Genomic DNA, 20,034 nt, shown 5'->3' on the forward strand with positions numbered 1-20,034 from the left:
AGTTTTTACGAAAGAAGTATGTACAGAAGAAGAAGCAATAATGCTGCCGCTTTTCCCCAATCTATTCATCACGAGTAAGCAATGTGAATAATAACATCTAAATAAACAGAGAGGTGAAATGACAACCCCCCCTTTTTTTCTAATCATCAATGCCCCAAGCCATCTTTCTTCAGCATCCGGAATTCATAAAAAACTTACCTGAAAAGCAAAGTGTTGAAGCTTCCTTTTTCAGGGTTAAATGCCTGGTTCTCCACTCGAGCCAGCCCAAAGCCAATGACCAGCACAGAAAGGGTGAGGGTGAAAAGCCGTGAGATGACAAAAACTACTGCCCATGCATTAAACCTTATGAAATTGAAGGAGAAAAAAATACATTTTTGCATTAAAATTTGTCACATTTCACTTTATAGCAACTGTCACTATGCACTGTTCTCTGGAAGATTATCAAAGGAGATCTGACATAAACAGATTTGCATCAAGTATTGAATGTTTCAGACAAAATAATGTCCATTTAATTCTTTATCCTCATAGATTGAAACTGGGAATCTGAGGTTTTTCCTACTTAGTAGAAAAAGGAATTTTATTCCCAAGCTAACTAGCCATCACATTCAAGTCATGTTAGCAGTCACTTTATTTTAGCAGTAAAACATGATACAGCACATTAGAAAAAGACAACCCAGCTTCAGGATTACAAAAGGTTTATGGTAAGAAAGTTTGGCCTAATAATCCAAAGTTCATCCAAGAGCACTTACAACTTTTCATTGTTTTCATCTGTGAAATAAAAAAGGCGAGCCATGTGGAAGAGGAATTCAGCAACATACTGCAGCAGCAACAAGATTAGTCCCAGGCGAGTGAGGCTAGAGACAAGGAGGAAAAATGTTTCATGCTTGTGGAATTTTCTCCACGAAAACTTATGAGTGAGCAAAACCAGGTATGGATGATGGACAGAAGCGTTAATAAATCATATCCTCACCCTTCCCTTACAAAGTCTATCAATGAATCCAGATGTGTTTTATTGAACACCTGCAGTTCCTAAATGAAAATAACATGATATGTGCAATATGGACCAAAGCCCATGGCATTTGTTTCTGAAAATGCTTAGATTTAAAAAAAAAATGTAAAAGATTGAGATTGGTCCAAAGTCATTCAGCCAGTTTTTGTGCCCAAGTCAGGACTGGAACTCACAGTCTCCTAGTTAACCTGATGCATTAAGAAAAGTCCTCAGTAACACTTACTTTAAGAGATATGCTCCTGATATATGCACTAGATAAAGGGTGATGTATTGCAACTGACGTGGAATTTCTTCCTAGGAAAATAAGGAAAATTCAGTGTTAATTTTAAGAATACAGGAAAGCGGTTGCATATATCTGCATTATCTTAGGTTGCTCCCAAAGCAGTTGGGGATTAGAATCAGGATTATTCATAAGCATTTATTACGGCTCCATTTTCAAAAACTTCTGTTCAACCTGATACTGTGAGTTATCATGATAATATTATAGAATGGAGGAGAATGATTCTGCCTGGAAGTTTGGTTTCCGTCTGAGCTACAGGAGCAGGGAGCCAGCTCCCTGTATTTTTTGCAACAGTGGCAGATTATGCATTTATTTAACCAACTTGCTAACAGACTAAAATCAGAGGTCTCTGTTGTAGGTGGAGAAATGGTCTTAATCTGGGGAAAGTACAGTTTTGTAATAGTGAATTTGCGGGTAATTATTTCAGCCTCTGAAACATATCTTAAAGTAAGAGTGAAGAGAAAGCACCTTGAGTTGGCACTCACCTTTCGCACCTTCTGGAAATACAATTCAGGCAATGTATGTAGCCAATAGGACAGCTGACAAACGTAGAAAAACTTAACCTGGAATCTAGAATGTAACAAATAATAGCAGTGAGCAAACAGTTACACATTTTTTCTGTTCTTCCTACTGTATTATGAACATCCCTTTAGGAAGCAGCCTACTGTGTTTTAAGTTGTTTTAGGAAACAGCAACATTTCCAAATTCACTTTGGAATATAACAACCAGCATCAATATGTAATATCTACTCTACTCCCAAATAATTAAATTACCAAGCACCAATGGTGTTATTTGCACCATAACTTCTCTCTATGATGAAAACAGAAGGGAAACGAGCTATTTTTGCTATTTGTATGCAATAGCCCACTGTATTTTGATTCCACATACCGAGAAGCATATATCCACATTATACTACTGTACTGTTCTGACCCAACCCTGTTACCAGCAAGAAAATCTCAAACAAACACAGCAACTCAAACCTTCTCAGCTTTAATCTACAAATAACTTCTTTGTAGATAAAAGATGGCTTGCAGCCAATTAGTCCAACCAGAAAAGCCTTGGCAGAATTCTTCAGATAAGCCGGAGTCTCCACACACAATGCAAAAGCAAAAACCTTTTGAAACCAGGCTTATATTCCCTGGAGGGAGGGGCCATTACGTTGCATCCAGCTGTTCTCCTCTACGAATCATCCTGCGCTCACGTGCACTTGGCACAGGCTCCTCGGAGCCTCCTCATCACTGCTGCCAGCCCCCACAATCCCTGAATGCAGCAGTCCACTCCCTAATGGTCCTGGCCCCTCATCAGAGTCATCACTCTCCTCAGCCATCTGCACCTGCTGGCGGCTAACCACAACATGTGCTTTCTCTAGGAAGAGATGATAGTTTCATGTTTGAACAGGTTGGTACCTATGTAATGGGAATGAGCTTTTGCTAGACATCATAAACAGGAATCATAAACAGGAATTAGTGACAATCCAATTTTAATTCAATGCAACTAGGAAGATCTTACTTCTATTTTCTGTTCTGAGAATTTTCTGGACAAATTAAAATCTTACTACCTATCTGTGGAATATGAAGTAACTTAATGACTTTAAATACTGCTGCTTCCACCCACAAAAGAAAGATTAAAGTCCTTTTAAAATGTTTAAAAATCCTCGAAGTATATGAAGAAATGTTCATAGCAAGAGCTTCAGATATGGTTGGAGGGCAACTTGGCTCACTGGATTTTAGGATTTAATGAAAGGATTTAATGAAAGTTTAGAGAAGTCTGTTAAATGAGAGAGAGGGGGGGATGGAGGGAGGGAGGGAGAGAGAGAGTGAGGGAGAGGGAGAGGGAGAGAGAGAGAGAGAACTCCAGTCTTATCCAGCTATGTCAAGTATCTGTAATTGCCCTGTGTCATCTTTCTACCCAATACAACTCCTGTTCCTCTCAGAAACATGAGGTGCCTCCTCACTGCCAGGCAGACTCTGCATCTCTTAGAGCTGGGGATGTCTTTGTTCTCCTTGAAAAAGCTAGATTTGTGCTTGCAATCTTGGCATTGTTCACAGGAGGGAGCTATGAGATTGCTTTAGAAGCCCTGAAGCCCCAAATGCCCTGTTTTTGCCACCATTACTCACTGCTGACCTCAGATAACCAAGAGGAAGGAAGTGGTTTTGTTCAGTTGTACAATGGTTATGCTGTGGCTCTCTTGAAGAGTACAAATAAAAATTACCAAAGCATTAAATACTTACGGGAGATGAACATGAGGGTAGCTTTCCCACAGACTTTTGGGGTTTGATAAGTATCCTTCCTGGAGAGAGGAAGAAAATCAGAGGAAGTCAGCAGCCATCTTTGCTGTAATGACCCTTAAACAAATTCTTGTCACTCACGATATAGTAATCATCATCAGTCCTGATAATCCATCTAGCTGTTTTTGAATGGTTCTTATGAACTGGTTCTTAAATTCCCCCATTTCCTCAGAGGCAGAGCCCCACAGACTTTGTTAAGAGAAGGACTAGTAGTCGCCAGCTGTAGGCTGGGCTGCTCATGTGGGCTCCCTTACTGGCTGCCCTCTTTTTGCCATTACTGTGGCAAGGGATCAAGGCAATTATGGGGATCCCAAGGGCAAGTTCCAGAACGAGACTCCAGTATGTTGGCCAAGCTGAAAGAAGAGGAGGAAGAGGAGGCAAGAAGGAACTGGCTGTTGCCCTTAGAACCAATTGTTGCTTAATTCAGATAATATTCCCGTTGATATCCAAGTGGCTGGCAACTTATGTATCAAAAGCTAAAGAGCCTTCTGCAAAGGAAAACCAATTGTAGATGAGGAGTTTAGCCATCCTTTTCTTTGAGAGCCCAGATAATTCCTATTATTAAATGGTTTAAAAGTAAAGTCAATTTGTTTAAAGGAAATGAGAAACGCGAATCCATCGTGGGGAAGGCTCACTGTACAGGTAGTCCTTAACTTATAAACATTGGTTAATGACCATTTGAAGTTACTATGGCATTGAAAAAAGTGACTCATGACTGTTTTTCCACACTTAGGATCATTGCAGCACCCCTGTGATCAAAATTCAGGTGCTTGGCAACTGGGATATACACTGCTCAAAAAATAAATAAAGGGAACACTTAAACAACACAATGTAACTCCAAGTCAATCACACTTCTGTGAAATCAAACTGTCCACTTAGGTAGCAACACTGATTGACAATCAATTTCACATGCTGTTGTGCAAATGGAATAGACAACAGGTGGAAAGCATAGGCAGTTAGCAAGACATCCCAAATAAAGGAGTGGTTCTGCAGGTGGTGACCACAGACCACTTCTCAGTTCCTATGCTTTCTGGCTGATGGTTTGGTCACTTTTGAATGCTGGCGGTGCTTTCACTCTAGTGCTAGCATGAGACGGAGTCTACAACCCACACAAGTAGCTCAGGTAGTGCAGCTCCTCCAGGATGGCACATCAATGCAAGCTGTGGCAAGAAGGTTTGCTGTGTCTGTCAGCGAAGTGTCCAGAGCATGGAGGCGCTACCAGGAGACAGGCCAGTACATCAGGAGACGTGGAGGAGGCCGTAGGAGGGCAACAACCCAGCATCAGGACAGCTACCTCCATCTTTGTGCAAGGAGGGACAGGAGGAGCACTGCCAGAACCCTGCAAAATTACCTCCAGCGGGCCACAAATGTGCATGTGGCTGCTCAAACGGTCAGAAACAGACTCCATGAGGGTGGTATGAGGGCCCGACGTCCACAGGTGGGGGTTGCGCTTACAGCCCAACATCGTGCAGGATGTTTGGCATTTGCCAGAGAACACCAAGATTGGCAAATTCGCCACTGGAGCCCTGTGCTCTTCACAGATAAAAGCAGGTTCACACTGAGCACATGTGACAGACGTGACAGGGTCTGGAGATGCCGTGGAGAACGTTCTGCTGCCTGCAACATCCTCCAGCATGACCGGTTTGGCAGTGAGTCAGTAATGGTGTGGGGTGGCATTTCTTTAGGGGGCCGCACAGCCCTCCATGTGCTCGCCAGAGGTAGCCTGACTACCATTAGGTACTGAGATGTGATCCCCAGACCCCTTGTGAGACCATATGCTGGTGCGGTTGGCCCTGGGTTCCTCCTAATGCACAACAATGCTAGACCTCATGTGGCTGGAGTGTGTCAGCAGTTCCTGCAAGACGAAGGCATTGATGCTATGGACTGGCCCGCCCGTTCCTCAAACCTGAATCCAATTGAGCACATCTGGGACATCATGTCTCACTCCATCCAGCAACGTCATGTTGCACCACAGACTGTCCAGGAATTGGGGGATGCTTTAGTCCAGGTGTGGGAGGAGATCCCTCAGGAGACCATCCACCACCTCATCAGAAGCATGCCCAGGCATTGTAGGGAGGTCATACAGGCACTACTGAGCCTCATTTTGACTTGTTTTAAGGACATTACATCAAAGTTGGATCAGCCTGTAGTGTTTTTTTCCACTTTAATTTTGAGTGTAACTCCAAATCCAGACCTCCATGGGCTGCTAAATTTGATTTCCATTGATAATTTTTGTGTGATTTTGTTGCCAGCACATTCAACTATGTAATGACAAAATATTTAATAAGAATATTTCATTCATTCAGATCTAGGATGTTTTATTTTTGTGTTCCCTTTATTTTTTTGAGCAGTGTATTTATGACAAATTCACTATCCCAGGGTCATATGGTCACCATTGGGAACATTGCCACCTGGCTTCTAACAAGCAAAATCAATGGGGAAAGCCAGATTTTCTTAACAACACATAATTCTGAAATGATTCACTTAACAACTGTGGCAAAATAGGTCTTAAAATGGGAGCAACTCACTTAAGAAATGTCTTGCTTAGCAATGGAAATTTTGGGCTCAATTCTGGTCGTAAGTCAAGGACTATCTGTATTTTAAAACTTAATTAGATTAGTCACCTGGAACCCATGATCCTGGTGATTGACCCGGATTGAATCTTGCAAAGATACTTCTTGATTCTACTGCTTTTGTTTTGCAGCATGTTACTTTTCCATTTCTTTTCATTTAAATATTTCAAAAGTAGTTATTTATTAAATGTTCCCAAAGAAGAAAACCCAATTCTATAAGGTTATGTTTTTCTCCCCTTTGTAATAGGCTATTCTATGCATTTCAGAACTATTTCATACGTTTGTGGAAGATGGTCCAGAATATGGTGTACTTCAACGTGTTAAACCCTTCTCAGTTCAGTTCTCAACGTATGGGTTTCTGGATACACTACAGCCCCAGAACATGTTCATTTAGGAACACAAAGTTGTTCCTGTTCCAGGCAACCCAAGAGATGCACATATTGGTTTATTCCACAGGAAAATCCTACAACTTTATATATTCTCATGTGAAATGTTTTGTACATCTCTAACATGTCAGATGGATTGGAAACCTGGTAGGCCCAAGGAAGAGGTTTGGAGGGACACTGGTGCCTTCAGGCATAATTTTTAAGACCATTGTGTAAATTCATAATACAGATGCCAGAAAAAGTAATCTAATCAAACAGGAAGGAATAAAGCTAGTTTTTATTAATTGTGCAATCATCCATTATTTGTTCTGATAGCAAATATCAATAGCATTTTTCTAACAGATTACCATTGGGAACAAACAAAGGAGATAGCTGCTAATTATAAGCCCTGTTTTTAAGCAGCATGATATATCTGCTTGGAAAATGAAAAAGTGGGAATAGAAAAACCTACAGTTCAATCTAGCAAAAGATTCACACACACTTACGACTCTGTTCCTAGAAAACAAAGCTAGTAGGAGCTAAACACATTAGTACTTCTTTCTTCCCTATAAACACAGGTTTCTACCAGGGTAAAACAAAAACTGGAGGGGAAGGAAAACCCAAAATAGATTGGAAATCTAGACACTAAATTATCCAGAAACCCATCTGCTGAGAACTGAATTTACAACTTCAGAAGTGTATAAAGAAGCAACCCCAATTTCTAATATTATGGCTCCATATCTTGCAGATTAACAGCTTTAACCAATTTCTTAGGCAACCAGAGGCCTCAGTTAAGACATCAAGGAATAAAAGGGTGGCATGTGGAAAGTGCAGAAAGGGAAAAGCTTGATTTACAAAAGCTACAAATTAAAGTCATTCAGCCTGTTTGCTTTCAAGGGAGATGGACTGGAAGGTGTGAGAAATGGAAGCAATGGGACAGACACTCTCCACCTCCTTCATTTTGAAAAAGTCTTTTGGAAGCTCAGCTGTTCCTCTCAAAAGCACTGCCTCAACTAATTAAATCAACAAGAAATAGAATGATGATAATTAATGCACTGTAATAACTGTAATAATAGCTTGTTTAAAAGTGGTTTTCCTAGCTATTGCCAAAAACATTTAACTTGCCAGTGCGTTCACAGAGCATCAAATAATTAGTGAAAAATTAGGAATAGAAAGCAGAACTATTTGGCAAGCTTACTCACCATTTGGTTGCTTTACCAATAAATATCGATTTTTATAATTCATTTGGCTGCAAACAAAACTGGTAAGAGTGGCCAGGGCCATCTCTTTTCATTGTCTTCAGCTGAATCCAGACTCGGTAAATATCATGCTCAACTAACTCATCAAAGTATATAGCTAGTCCTCATTTAACATCTACTCATTCAGCAACTGTTCAAAGTTATGATGGCATTGAATAAGGGGAATTTATAACAGGTCTTCATAATTGTAGCTGTCATAACATCCCCAAGGTGATTTCAGCGCTTAGTAACTAATCTCAATTATGTCACTGTATCCCTGAGGCACATGATTGCATGCTGCCCATTTGTGAGACCGGCAGCTGCATCAATTTGATCGCTAGAGCAGCATATAGCTAATCTTGGTTCATCTTGAAAAGTGACAATGGTCTGATTTGAACCTGGTTAGTATTGGGATGTGAGATCACAGAAAATCCTAGGGCTGGTGACAAGATAGAGAAATGAAGAACACATTCTAGTAAGCATTAATGACCCACCACTTCTACACTACTACCAAGAAAACTCATGACACTTTCATGAAGTCATCATGAGCTGAAATTAATAGGCCACTTTATTTAAAGCAGGAGTTCCCAATCTTTTCTATACCCCGTGCCCCTCAAATGCTTCTGATATATTCTCACAACCCTTAAAAATAATTATATGCATATAACTATACACATACAATATAATTTTGAAACTTCTAAACCCAAGTTTTCACACCCCCGGGAACCTCTGATTTAAAGAATAAAAATGCTCTGCTTTCATTTCTGCTTTCATTTATCATTGGCAAAATCTATCTTTTTCCTCTGATGGCTGCAACTGTCTTTTTCTTCTGATGGCCGCAACTGTCTTTTTCCTCTGATGGCTGCAACTGCCTTATCCAAATTGGAAGCGTGCATAATGTTAATTGTGGTACTTCTTTCAATGTTTCTGGATCACATTTCACAGAATAACTGGCTTTGTGTGATTATGCCTTGGCAGCTATTTTCCATTAAGATTACAAGACCTGAAATTACTCAGACAATTAGATTCATTTATTCAGTATTACTTCCTCTAGCCTCATCAGTTCTCAACAAACGTTCTTCCAAAAATTATAAGATCTCATGACAAACCAAAATCAGCTTACCCGACTGCAAAAATAAAAAATAAAATGCTGCAGTTTTAGAAGTGAGATTAGTGCACTTTTTTTTCATATAGAATGAATAATATTTCAAGATAATTTGGTTAAATAAGCAGGAAGATTGCTTGTATTTATTAACTTACAAAAATGTATACAGCCACCTAATTCACCTTCTGTGATTCCATAACTGTAACAAAATATGTATTATATACAACCCACATCAAGAAAATCAAGGAACTGAACAAAATGAGATTTCTATATCATTAATAATTGAAAGCATACTTAGTTCACACCACTGCATTCAAAGTTTTGCACATTTGGACAGCACTTGAATATTTTAGTCCCTAATTCATTGGGATATTTGCTCACTATTCAATACAAGATGCAAACATAACTAAGATGGGGGAAAGATATCTTCATAAGATTTAAAAACCAGTTGAATTTTATCTAACAATCCAATTTGACATTTTTATGACAAGACATGTGCAGCATTTGCATCCAAAGGTAAAGGTAAAGAAGGTTCCCCTCGCACATATGTGCTAGTCGTTTCTGGCTCTAGGGGGTGGTGCTCATCTCCGTTACAAAGCCAAAGAGCCAGCACTGTCTGAAGACATTTCCGTGGTCATGTGGCTGGCATGACTAAGCGCTGAGGGCGCACGGAACTCTGTTACCTTCCCACCAAAATGGTTCCTATTTTTCTACTTGCATTTTGTATGCGTTTGAACTGCTAGTAAATCAGATCCAACACTGGCATGCTAATATCTCCTTAACATGAATGTTATATTTTTTTTGACTAGTCTGAATACAAAATGGCATAGCTTTTTAAGGGCACTACCAAAAGGTAAAACTAGTGTTAGGAATGTAAGTCAACTAACAGGTATTTGGGTTAGAAATACATAAACCAGGATAGACATTTTAATACTGTCTCTTTAAGAGAATCCTAAAAGTGTAATTAGGTGTGGTTCCTCAAACGGCCATAAGATGGAGCCAGAAACCTGGGTTGTTTAGTCTTAGTCTTAGTCTTAATCTCAGAAGAGAGTGTGAGTCTCTGTTTTCCTTCTGTTGGAGATTATTGCCGTTCCTCATAACTGACTGCTATTCCTGGATTTGATGTAAGTCTGATACTGAAATGTTTTTGATACTGGACTTTGTTATTGGATTATTCCTGGACTGAAAACTGACTGATTTAACCATGAATGACTTTGGACTGCTTATTTTGAACTTTGCTTAAACCTTTATGGAAAGTAAAAACCTACATTTACTGTACAGTGTATCTGTGTGCTGTGTGTGTATTATTCAAACACTACTTTCAATACGTCTCCCTGTATGCGCTCATTCTCCTAATGGGGAATTACCTCAACAACTAGCATGCCTATCATGAAGTACCTTTCTTGCTTTGGAACCAAATGCACACCTCTAAGAAAAGTGTTTTAAGGTACTTTGATGTACTAAAATTTATCATAATATTCAAAGAAGAGGACTACAATTCTTGATTACCATCCCCAGAATCTGCTTCATAATAGTGCCACCATCTTTCAATATGACAACACTGCACTAATTTTGGAGTGGTGGAAATTTAACAATGAAACTTCCCTTGATAGATATCTGATATGAACTCACTTTTCACATTATCTTCCCCATATTCCTAAACTTGCCATTTCTATCATGCTTGCTGCTGCTTCTTCTTCTACTTTCTCCAGTCATGTCCTATAGCTCCCTGATGTATTCCACAAAGTACAATCACTGATGTGAAAATGTTTAATGTTGAAGTATCAAAATTATTTCTTCACATACTATTGCTGAGAGAGCTGAAAATATTTCTGCTGGAAATCCATATATTGTGAGCTGTCCAGAGTTAATTTGGATGTGGGTGGTGCCTAAATTCAATTAAGTAAATAAAACTAAACTCCATGCAGGATATGGACATTCTCCTCAAATTCATCACTGTTCTGACACAAAGGATTATTTAAGCCTCTGTACTGTATAGTCTCCATGCAAATCCTCATTCAGCAAAGTTCTGCTAAGGATTTTTGACATTTACTGCAAGCTAAATTTAGGTCTAAAATATATTTTATACTAGGGGGGAAAGCCAAGCAGTAACTACTGAAACAAAAGACATACAGATCTGGAATATTTTCACTGGCTATAAAGAACTCCTTCAATCAATACAACACTGTATTGTTTTTATTGTTCTATAAATCATTCATTTTCTGATTAATGTTTTGAAAGATGAAAATTCAGTTCTTTTCTAATCCCATCTTTAAAACTGATATAGACTACAGCCTGTCACATTCTTTTTCTGCATAGATTAACAGCCACTAATGCAGAAAGAATGTGTGCAGTAGCACAAAGTCTTACTAGCACAGTTTCTACGAGGAGGGGAAGGGAGGGGAGGGAGGAAACGGGGAGGGAGAGGGAATGGGAAGGAAGGAAGGAAGAATAGATTAAGGTAACTTACTGTTATTATTACATATAAGCACCAAACCATAGAGGCAAGATGAAATGCTACCAGTTGTCCAGATTCATTAAACTTGCTGTGCTTGATTTTGGAAAGATGAAGTCGACGGTTAATTTTCTAGGGAAAAAGAAGAAATCAATAAAAGCAGGAAAAAAAAAACCCACAAACATTCCACCCCATTACCCAGGAAAAAGGCAAGGAAGCGGCATGAACAGAGCTTGACTGGTATGCATTACACCAGCTCAGCAAAATCAAGTAAATGACCTGGAGCGTCACACATTTTGACCTGGCTTATGATTCAGCATCTATTATTGCTGCTGGTCATTCTCCTTCCATGCAAAGTGAAACAGGATTCCCCACCTATTCATCCCAGGCTTCCCAGAGACAGGGACAGAATCTTATGCAGGATTTTGGACAAGAAGGCAAAGACAGGTATGTTTATCATGGGTGACAGTGGCAACTCTCTTTCGCTTAGAAATAAGCAGAAGCTGCTGGATATTTTAGTATTGCCTCTAAGCTATAACCAAACATATCAGAAGATGCTTGGAGCAGTTTACAAAGGCCGTTGCCTCCCTTTAACCAAACAAGCTATCTTTGCTAACAGCCCATGGACAGGATGGAGAAAACAGGACACTGCAAATACCAGCTGTGACCAGAAATTCTCTCCCACCTACCATATGGGGTGATGGAGAGAGGAAAAGCTTTCCCATTCCCTCCAACAAGAAGGAGCAAGATAAAACTGACTTTACCCCAGGCAAGGAAAATGAAAGGAAGGAGAAAAGGAAAAGATCCAAAGACCTGATAGGTTAAAAGGACAATTTATATAATTCAAGAAGGGGAAAATTCACATCTGCCCACCTCATGCTTCAATGCAAAACGAAAAACTGTAAAGTTACTTTACAATCTCAGTTGTAACACGGGATTAGAAATGTGGGGGGAAGGGGAGGATTGTGCCAATCGTTCATACACCTTAGGTTTTCTATTGAGCACAAGGTAAGACTTACATCCAGTGCATATTCCTGCACCACAGCATGCAGAATAATTGCTATGAAGATGTAGAAGAGGATTGTAACCAAATCCTTCAGCCCGTAGTGATAAAGAACAATTTCACCATCTAAAGGAAAGGAAACAGGGAGTGGGGGGGGGGAGGGGGGAGAGATCAAAATTAAAAAAAATTAAACTGAGAAACCATTTAAGAACCAAGCTTTCCAAGGCAGATACAAAGAAGCAGAACCAAAGAAGGAAAGAGTGAGTTTAACACCGGCAAGAGACAGTAATTAAACCTGTGGATATTAATCAGTTTGGCTGCATAGGGGCAACTATGAATGTACACAGATTTGTCTTATGCTCCCCCTAGTTCAAAGTGAAAGCTCATTTGATCATCCAAGCTACCTACAAGTATTTGTATGTACAGATAGTCCTCGACTTACAAATACTGCTTACTGACCACCCAAGGTTAAAATGGCATGGGAAAAAGTGATTTTCACACTTATGACTGCATGTCATAAGTTATGATCTATCTCTGTGTTCCTGTGATAAAAATTTGGACACTTGACAACTGGCATTTATTGATGAGGACTGCTCTATCCCGGGGTCATGTGCTCAGCTTTTGTGACCTTCTGACAAGCAAAGTCAATGGGGAAGTCAGCTGCATGTAACAAATATGGCAAGCAAGGTCATCAAATGGACAAAACTCACTTAAAATTGTCTTGCCTAGCAACAGCAGCGTTGGGCTCAGTTGTGGCTGTAAATCTAGGATTACCTGTACAGAGCAGCAGGCACATATCTGTTGTCAATCTCAGTACTCATTATCTGTGCAACATAGGAATTGTGACTCATTCTAGACTGCACTGCTATTAAACACTGAACAGATGCATTCTAGTCTCCTTTTTACATTTTTTACAGAATTTACTACCTCTGGCCCTATGTTAGATCACTTTACAAGATTTCTAGAAGGAATGACTACGATACTCATTATCTGTGGTACACATGAAGGCTTCATTGTTTAGAAGCTACTACGTTGGGAACTAGGGGATATGTAGTACCAGCACATCTGGAAGGCTGATTATATTATACATCTGGAAAAAAAATTATTTGGAGGTTCCTTGGTTCTGTATGTTTGTGCATACCTATACATGTGAGCATGTAAATGTTGATGTTTGCGTATTAGATGCATGGTAAAGACACTTTACCCCACAATTAATTGAAAGCCAGTTTGTGGTTACAACCACATAGGTTTCAAGTTGAGTGAAACCTGAGCATGCTGACTACCAGGCAGAAGTTTTCAATTCAGTCAGGGGTGGGATGCTACCGGTTCTGCCCGGCTCCATAGAATCGGTAGCTCTGAAGAGCAGCAGACACAGAACCAGTTCTGTGCTTGCTGCTGTTTGGCCCACCCGCTTGCTGGGCTCTTACCTGTCCTTTATTTCCTGCTTTTTCAACCTCAGCTGCTTTGCGCGGCACAGCTGAGATTGAAAAAGCAGGAAAAAAGAGGCTTTTCGAATGCTGCGCACATGCATGCAGCACTTTTCAGCTGTCTGGGTGGCACAGCCTAAGGTTAATTTACACGTGTGCATGCGCAAGCAAAACGTAATCACCGAACCGGTAGTAACGCCAGTTGAATCCTACCCCTGAATTCAGTAGACTATATAATCTTACCTGCTGTCAACACACTGACATTATACTGAGGTAAGATGAACAAGAAGGCAGTCTTGGCTGTAACCTGTGAAGATAAAATACATTTCTGGGTTAGCTTGCTTCATTCCGGTATCATAGTGATGATTCTTCTCATCTATCAGTCAAGCATCATCCTTTCAGGGAAAACCAGATTCTCAAGTGGCCTCAAAGTTTTATATATACATAAAGATACATGCATACATACACACATATGTAGTTCTTGCTTTACAACCGTAAGGAGCTTGGAATTACAATTGTAAATCATGCTGGTCATTAAGCAGGTCATCACTTAACTACCGGTATGCCCAATTTTATGAACTTTTTTGCAGCGGTTATTAAGCAAACACCATGGTCAAACAGTGAACATATTGTCCTCAACATGTCTTTTTTTTTTGCCAGAAACCAGAAGTAAACACTGGTTTCTGGCAAGAAATGACAATTTGTGGCATGTCATGTGTCAATGGGATGCTGCAAACATAAGACATAAATGTAGGCCAGTTGTGGAGTGTCCCAAATGCAATCATGTAACCATAGGGGGCAGCCATTGAATCTTTGAATTTAGGTCACAATTATCTTTTGGAGGGTCATCATAACCGCTTGTAAGTCAAGGACTACGTGTAGTAGGAACAAAATATAATTTTAGCCTTCATGGTTTTATGTTGACATCTGAAATAATATAGATTCCTTGAACTAGAGTTGGTAAGAAATGTTTTTATAACCTTGAGTTCTCTGTCCTCCACCATTTTAATCTTTAAAAATGCTTGAGGAATCATAACTGAACAGGAACTTACTCTTCCGTATGTAGTTTACTGCTCTATACAAACAATTAACAAATCACATAAGACTGGCTCTGTCCTAGAAACTAGCTTTGGGCCTAGAACTACTTTCCGGTAGTTCATTTTATACAAAACGTTAGCTACATGTGGAATATGATTTAGCTATAGGTGGAATACATGTCTTTTTATATAAAAGTCTCTGAAATACAAGCATTTCAAACCTAGCATGATATACTGACAAATATTTGAAGAACTGAGCACTACATAGTCCCACTGATCTGATAATCTAGCAAAATGAGTTATCAGAAGTTTATCATCACTGTACATCATCTGAATTTAATTATTATTGTTGAAAACCTGTGGTAAATTTTGAATACCAATTTATTAAAATTTTAATATTAGATTTTAAATTAGTTTCATTGTTATAGATGCATAAACATTATTGATTGGGAAGTTTGTAAACTGCTTATCTAATTTTATTTAATCACAGAAGCCCCTTAATTAAATTAAATCTCTGAAATTGATTTAAACTATTATATTTAATTATATTTCATGTATATACAAGACTTCCCATTTACTAGGGGTATCCTTTATCCTCCTGCAAAATTTAAACAAGCGAACATAATATTTATTGCAAGGGATTAGCTATCCTGGCAATATTAATCAAGTATTTCCATTACTTTCTGAACGTCTGGAATGCAGTTCAACAGATAACTACAAGTTTCCAAATTCCTGATGGCTGCACTTCATTAGTAAACATATCTCCAGGACACAAATACATTCTCCAGACTTCACCAACCTGACCTCAATCTGGGAGATAACAATTGTTAGATAAATTATTATGCTTATAACCATACAGATTCAATGCAACAGATCAGAATGTAGCATTAAATGAAAGAAGAGACCTAGAAAGTTAAAATAACATAGCATGTGAAGAGAATGCTGACAAACTCTGTTTGAAGAAAGATAACTGGAGACTACAAACCTGCCAAATAAATGTCCCTGAAAAGAACTAATCACAAAACAAAACATTTGCTTTAGATAAATAGTACCAGTATTTAAGGGCCATCCGCAGACAAAAAATGCTTGCTTGCAAATGATAATTTTGCTGCGTGACGTTTTGGAAGCTTATCCCTAAAAGATGGAATTACATTATGTAAATATAATTCTTTCTTCAAAGTTTCAAGAACCTACCTTTTTACAAGGAGAGGGAGGAACAGGTTCAAAGCAGTTTTGAAACAAACCTGTACCTTTCCCCTTAAACTGAACAGATCTCATCATCCTAGAAGCTTTTATGTGCAGTTTAAGAAATTACATCTACTGGTGTTTTCCCAGTATGGTTTAAGAAAAGCCATAGCTCTCACTTCAGCCAAAGTTTTGAGTAACTAAGCCCTGATTAAGCCCAACTCAAATCAGGCATTATTCTAAAGGGCGCAAACCAAATCATAAGGCCAGTATTATTTGTTTGTTTGTTTGTTTAAATTTGTTTGCCGACCATCTTGCTTGAAAACAATTCTGGGCAGCTTACAACATTAAAAGCAACAAAACTTATAATTAATTAATTACTAATAAAAATTACAATCCCGATGAAGTTGCAATTAACAGATGGGGAGGGAAGAAGAAGGATGTAGGTGAGGGAGGAGATGGGATTTTCTTGTAATTCATCAAACATCTCCAGTGTAATACTCTACTGTTGGGTCCACAAGCCAACTGGCAGAGCCAGGCTTTCAGGCCCTTATAGGTAGTCCTCAACTTATGACTAATAACTTGGTGGCCATTCAAAGTTACAAAGGATCCTGCAAAAGGTACTTACAATCCAGTTGTGAAGCTGGATTGTAAGGATGTCCCCCGTGGTCACATGATCACACTTTATGATTGTTTTGCTGAAAACTGACATTTGCTCCTGTTTGGGGCAAAAATGTCCCATAGCAAACTATGTGTCCATTTTATGTCAATGGCATTCCCTTAACAACCATGGTGTACACTTAATAATTGGAAAAAAATTATAAAATTGGATCTGATCAGGGTCTATGACAGTCCTAAGTGTGACTACAATTCTATTAGCTTCAACTGAATTTAAACTGCCAAGGAAAACCCATAGACAAATTTGCACCCAAACCACTGGAGAAAATTCCACTGCCCCACCTGTATACTCCAGGTGGTTCAACACCCAGAACTTCCCTGCCAGCATCACCATTGCTCAAATTGCAGCAGCTGAACTCTATATATCTGGAAGGTGTCTAGACAGAGGAAAGACTAATCTACATATTTGGATCATATATAGAAATGTGATAGAAGGTCAACATTTTCTGTAAATAGAGCCTCAGCTTCCTATATTCGTTCAAGCTTCCTTTATTCAGGGAATAAAGCCAGTTTTGGGAGAACAAAACTTGTGACAGTACTGATAAGGAAATGTTGACTTCCACATGTTGAAAATTATGGAACAAATGGCACAACAGAAGAAAAATGCAAACATAAAAAACAGCTTTCAGCAGGAAAGAGATTTGTTTTATTTATTACCTAGTGGCTACTACAAGAGGAAATGTATATTTTCTAAATATTAAACTAAACTCTCATAATTCTTTCTGATTGACCCTGATGGATGGAGCAAATGAGATACTACCACATTGTCTACCCAGGCTGAAAGTTTCACAGCTTTCATCAATTTGGAAAGGAAGGGAAGGAAATGCAAGAAACTAGCCAGTTTAGATAGCCAGAAATGCTATTTTAAACCTAAGGAAGGATAAAAAACCATTACTTTAAGACAGAGTTTTTGTACAAAGGATTTCACTCAAGGAATATTTAGTTGTTCCAGCTATCTACTAGAAAGAGAGAGAAAATCTGTGAGGAAGGCCATAGTTTCTCAGATATTGGTCTGAGAAGTCTAGGAATAAAGAAGGAATCAGAAGCAAAATCAGAATAGAGCTGGAAGGGACCTTGGAGGTCTAATTCAACCCCCTGCACAAACAGGAGACCTTACACCATTTCTGACCAATGGCAGTCAATCTCTTCTTGAAAATCTCAAGTGATGGCGCTCCTACAACTTCCAAGGGCAAGCTGTTCCACTAGTTGATTGTTCTCACTGTCAGAAAGTTTCTCCTTAATTCCAGGTTAAATCTCTCCTTTAGTTGCCATCAATTGTTTCTTGTTTTTTCTCTCCTTTAATTTTCATCAATTGGCTCATATTTAAGTGATTGTTCACTAGGACTCCAAGGTCCCCCTCACAGTTACTGTTTTTGAACCAGGTTTCACCTAATCTGTACTTGTAGCTTAGGTTTTTCCCGCCTAAGTGTAAAACCTTGCTTTTCTCCATATTAAATTTCATATTGTTGTTCAAGTCTATCAAGATCTGAGTTTGTCTTCTGGGATGATGGCTATTCCTGCCAGCTTAGTGTCATTTGCAAATTTGATGAGTTCTCCTTCTATTGAATGTATTCCCTCATCTAAGTCATTTATGCAGATATTGAAGAGTACTGGGCCTAAGATGGAGCCTTGTGGTTAGATATGGAACTTGGCACTTACATTTGTTTTAACAGAGTAGTTTAAATATATTAGGAAATAGACTCAAACAATATGGGGACAATGACACTATGACTGATGATTTGTGAGATTATGTTGATGTTTTGCACAGAACCCAAAGGTCATACGAGACGTCAGCCACTTTGTGCTGGTTGTATGCACATCTCCATGTTTAATTTCTGCTGGGTTTGCATATTCTGTAGGAATCCCCATTCCCCAGCACAACAGAGTCCAATCCATAAAATGGAATTTAGTGGTGCTATCAGCACTGCAATAAAATGTGGCAGTAAAATCCTAATCTTCTTTACATTTTAAATTCATTGAAACTTTTTTTCCTAGTCACATTTGAATGCACTGAAACAGAAAAACATGACTAACATTTATTGAAACCTCTTGGTTAAATTGCTTGAGTGTATTTTTCACTTCCAAAAGTCTTTCTCATGATAAGAAACTTGAAACAGAGACCCACAGCTGCATCCAGTCAACTGTAAGATACAGATACTTTGAAAAAAAAAGAAAAGAGGAAAACACAATCCATTAGCCCATCACAGTTATCAGGGCAGAAATTTCTCTTTGAAAACTACTCCGTAATTAAATATTTTCTACTATGTACTTTTTTGTATATTTTTATTTTTTCAATGAACCGTTTTTTAAAAAATAGTAACATCACAAATGGAATAAAAAGCAGGCATTTCAAGGAGGGCCAGCATACTTCTGAGTTCTCCTAATATTGCTGGGCTACTCCACATCTTCTGAAATTCAGCCAACATTGAGGCACAAGGAAAATGTTGTGAGTGGAGTTGGACATTTGGGCTGTACACAAAGTGAAAATTGTGCTTTGCTCTATGCTCTGATGAAACAGAGTGTGGCTGAGGAATTCAGTTAGACCATTTTTTGCTTATCATAGCCAAGCCAAAGTGGAAGATGGATCATTTAGATGAGGAGTTCCTAAATGTTTTGCTATATCATACTGCCATTTCATCTTAATGTATACAATTTCTCTAAAAGTCCAAAAACAAATGAACAATAAGAATATGATAACATTTTGGGAAATTTGTACATCCCTATTCTACAACACTAATTTTGAAGCTGAAAGGCTGTCCCAGCTGCTTTGCTCAACCTCCCAGCTTATAGGCTCACTCGGTTACTTGCTGCATTCAAGGCCATAGCACCTCCTCAACTTTCTGCTGCCCTTTTGACAATGAGTGACTGGGACTTTTGGATAATGAATTTAGAAAAGTCTCGTGGAAAGTTGATCTTGTATATGGTAACCACAGCAAGATTACTATACGCAAAAGGATGGAAAAGCAATGAAAAGCCCACAATGCATTGTGACAATGACAGAAATGGCAAAACTGACCTACAGGAAATCCTTATTTAGTGACCATACAGTTATGACAGAACGCCGCCACCAGCACCCAAAGTTACTTACATCCTAGTAGTTCCAGACTTCCGTGGAGGTTTATTCCTCCACTGACATATGAACATATTTTGGGCATTGGCAACATCTTTATGGCTCATCTTTATGGCCTGTTGCAGTGTTCTGGGATCATGATTTATGGGGTGTTGTTTTTTTTGCTGGTTTCCTGCAAAAATGCCAATAGGAATACATGGATTCACTTAACAACTGCCACATTCATTTAACAATCTCCATGTCCACTTAGTAACTGCTACAAAAAAGTAATAAAATTGAATCCAGACATGTAAGTACCTTGATTTACAATTGTCAAGACTT

General features: G+C 38.9%; 1 protein-coding gene across 2 annotated transcripts in view; it reads right to left on the reverse strand.

The window, feature by feature from the left end:
• TRAM2 (translocation associated membrane protein 2) overlaps window positions 1–20,034 on the reverse strand; it is a 42,231-nt gene that overhangs the window by 7,449 nt on the left and 14,748 nt on the right. For both annotated transcript variants that reach the window (XM_026682540.2, XM_087949168.1), the window contains exons 2-9: window positions 13,987–14,050; window positions 12,333–12,442; window positions 11,329–11,445; window positions 3,521–3,579; window positions 1,775–1,859; window positions 1,233–1,303; window positions 750–854; window positions 199–342 (exon numbers count right to left, since the gene is read on the reverse strand). In XM_026682540.2, coding sequence (XP_026538325.1) covers window positions 199–342; window positions 750–854; window positions 1,233–1,303; window positions 1,775–1,859; window positions 3,521–3,579; window positions 11,329–11,445; window positions 12,333–12,442; window positions 13,987–14,050 — 755 coding nt within the window. The remainder of the gene's footprint in view (window positions 1–198; window positions 343–749; window positions 855–1,232; window positions 1,304–1,774; window positions 1,860–3,520; window positions 3,580–11,328; window positions 11,446–12,332; window positions 12,443–13,986; window positions 14,051–20,034) is intronic.

This window comes from Notechis scutatus, chromosome 1 (assembly GCF_049901735.1).
Source record: "Notechis scutatus isolate UNSWTSFEM ecotype Mainland chromosome 1, rNotScu1.2, whole genome shotgun sequence".
NCBI lineage: Eukaryota > Metazoa > Chordata > Lepidosauria > Squamata > Elapidae > Notechis > Notechis scutatus.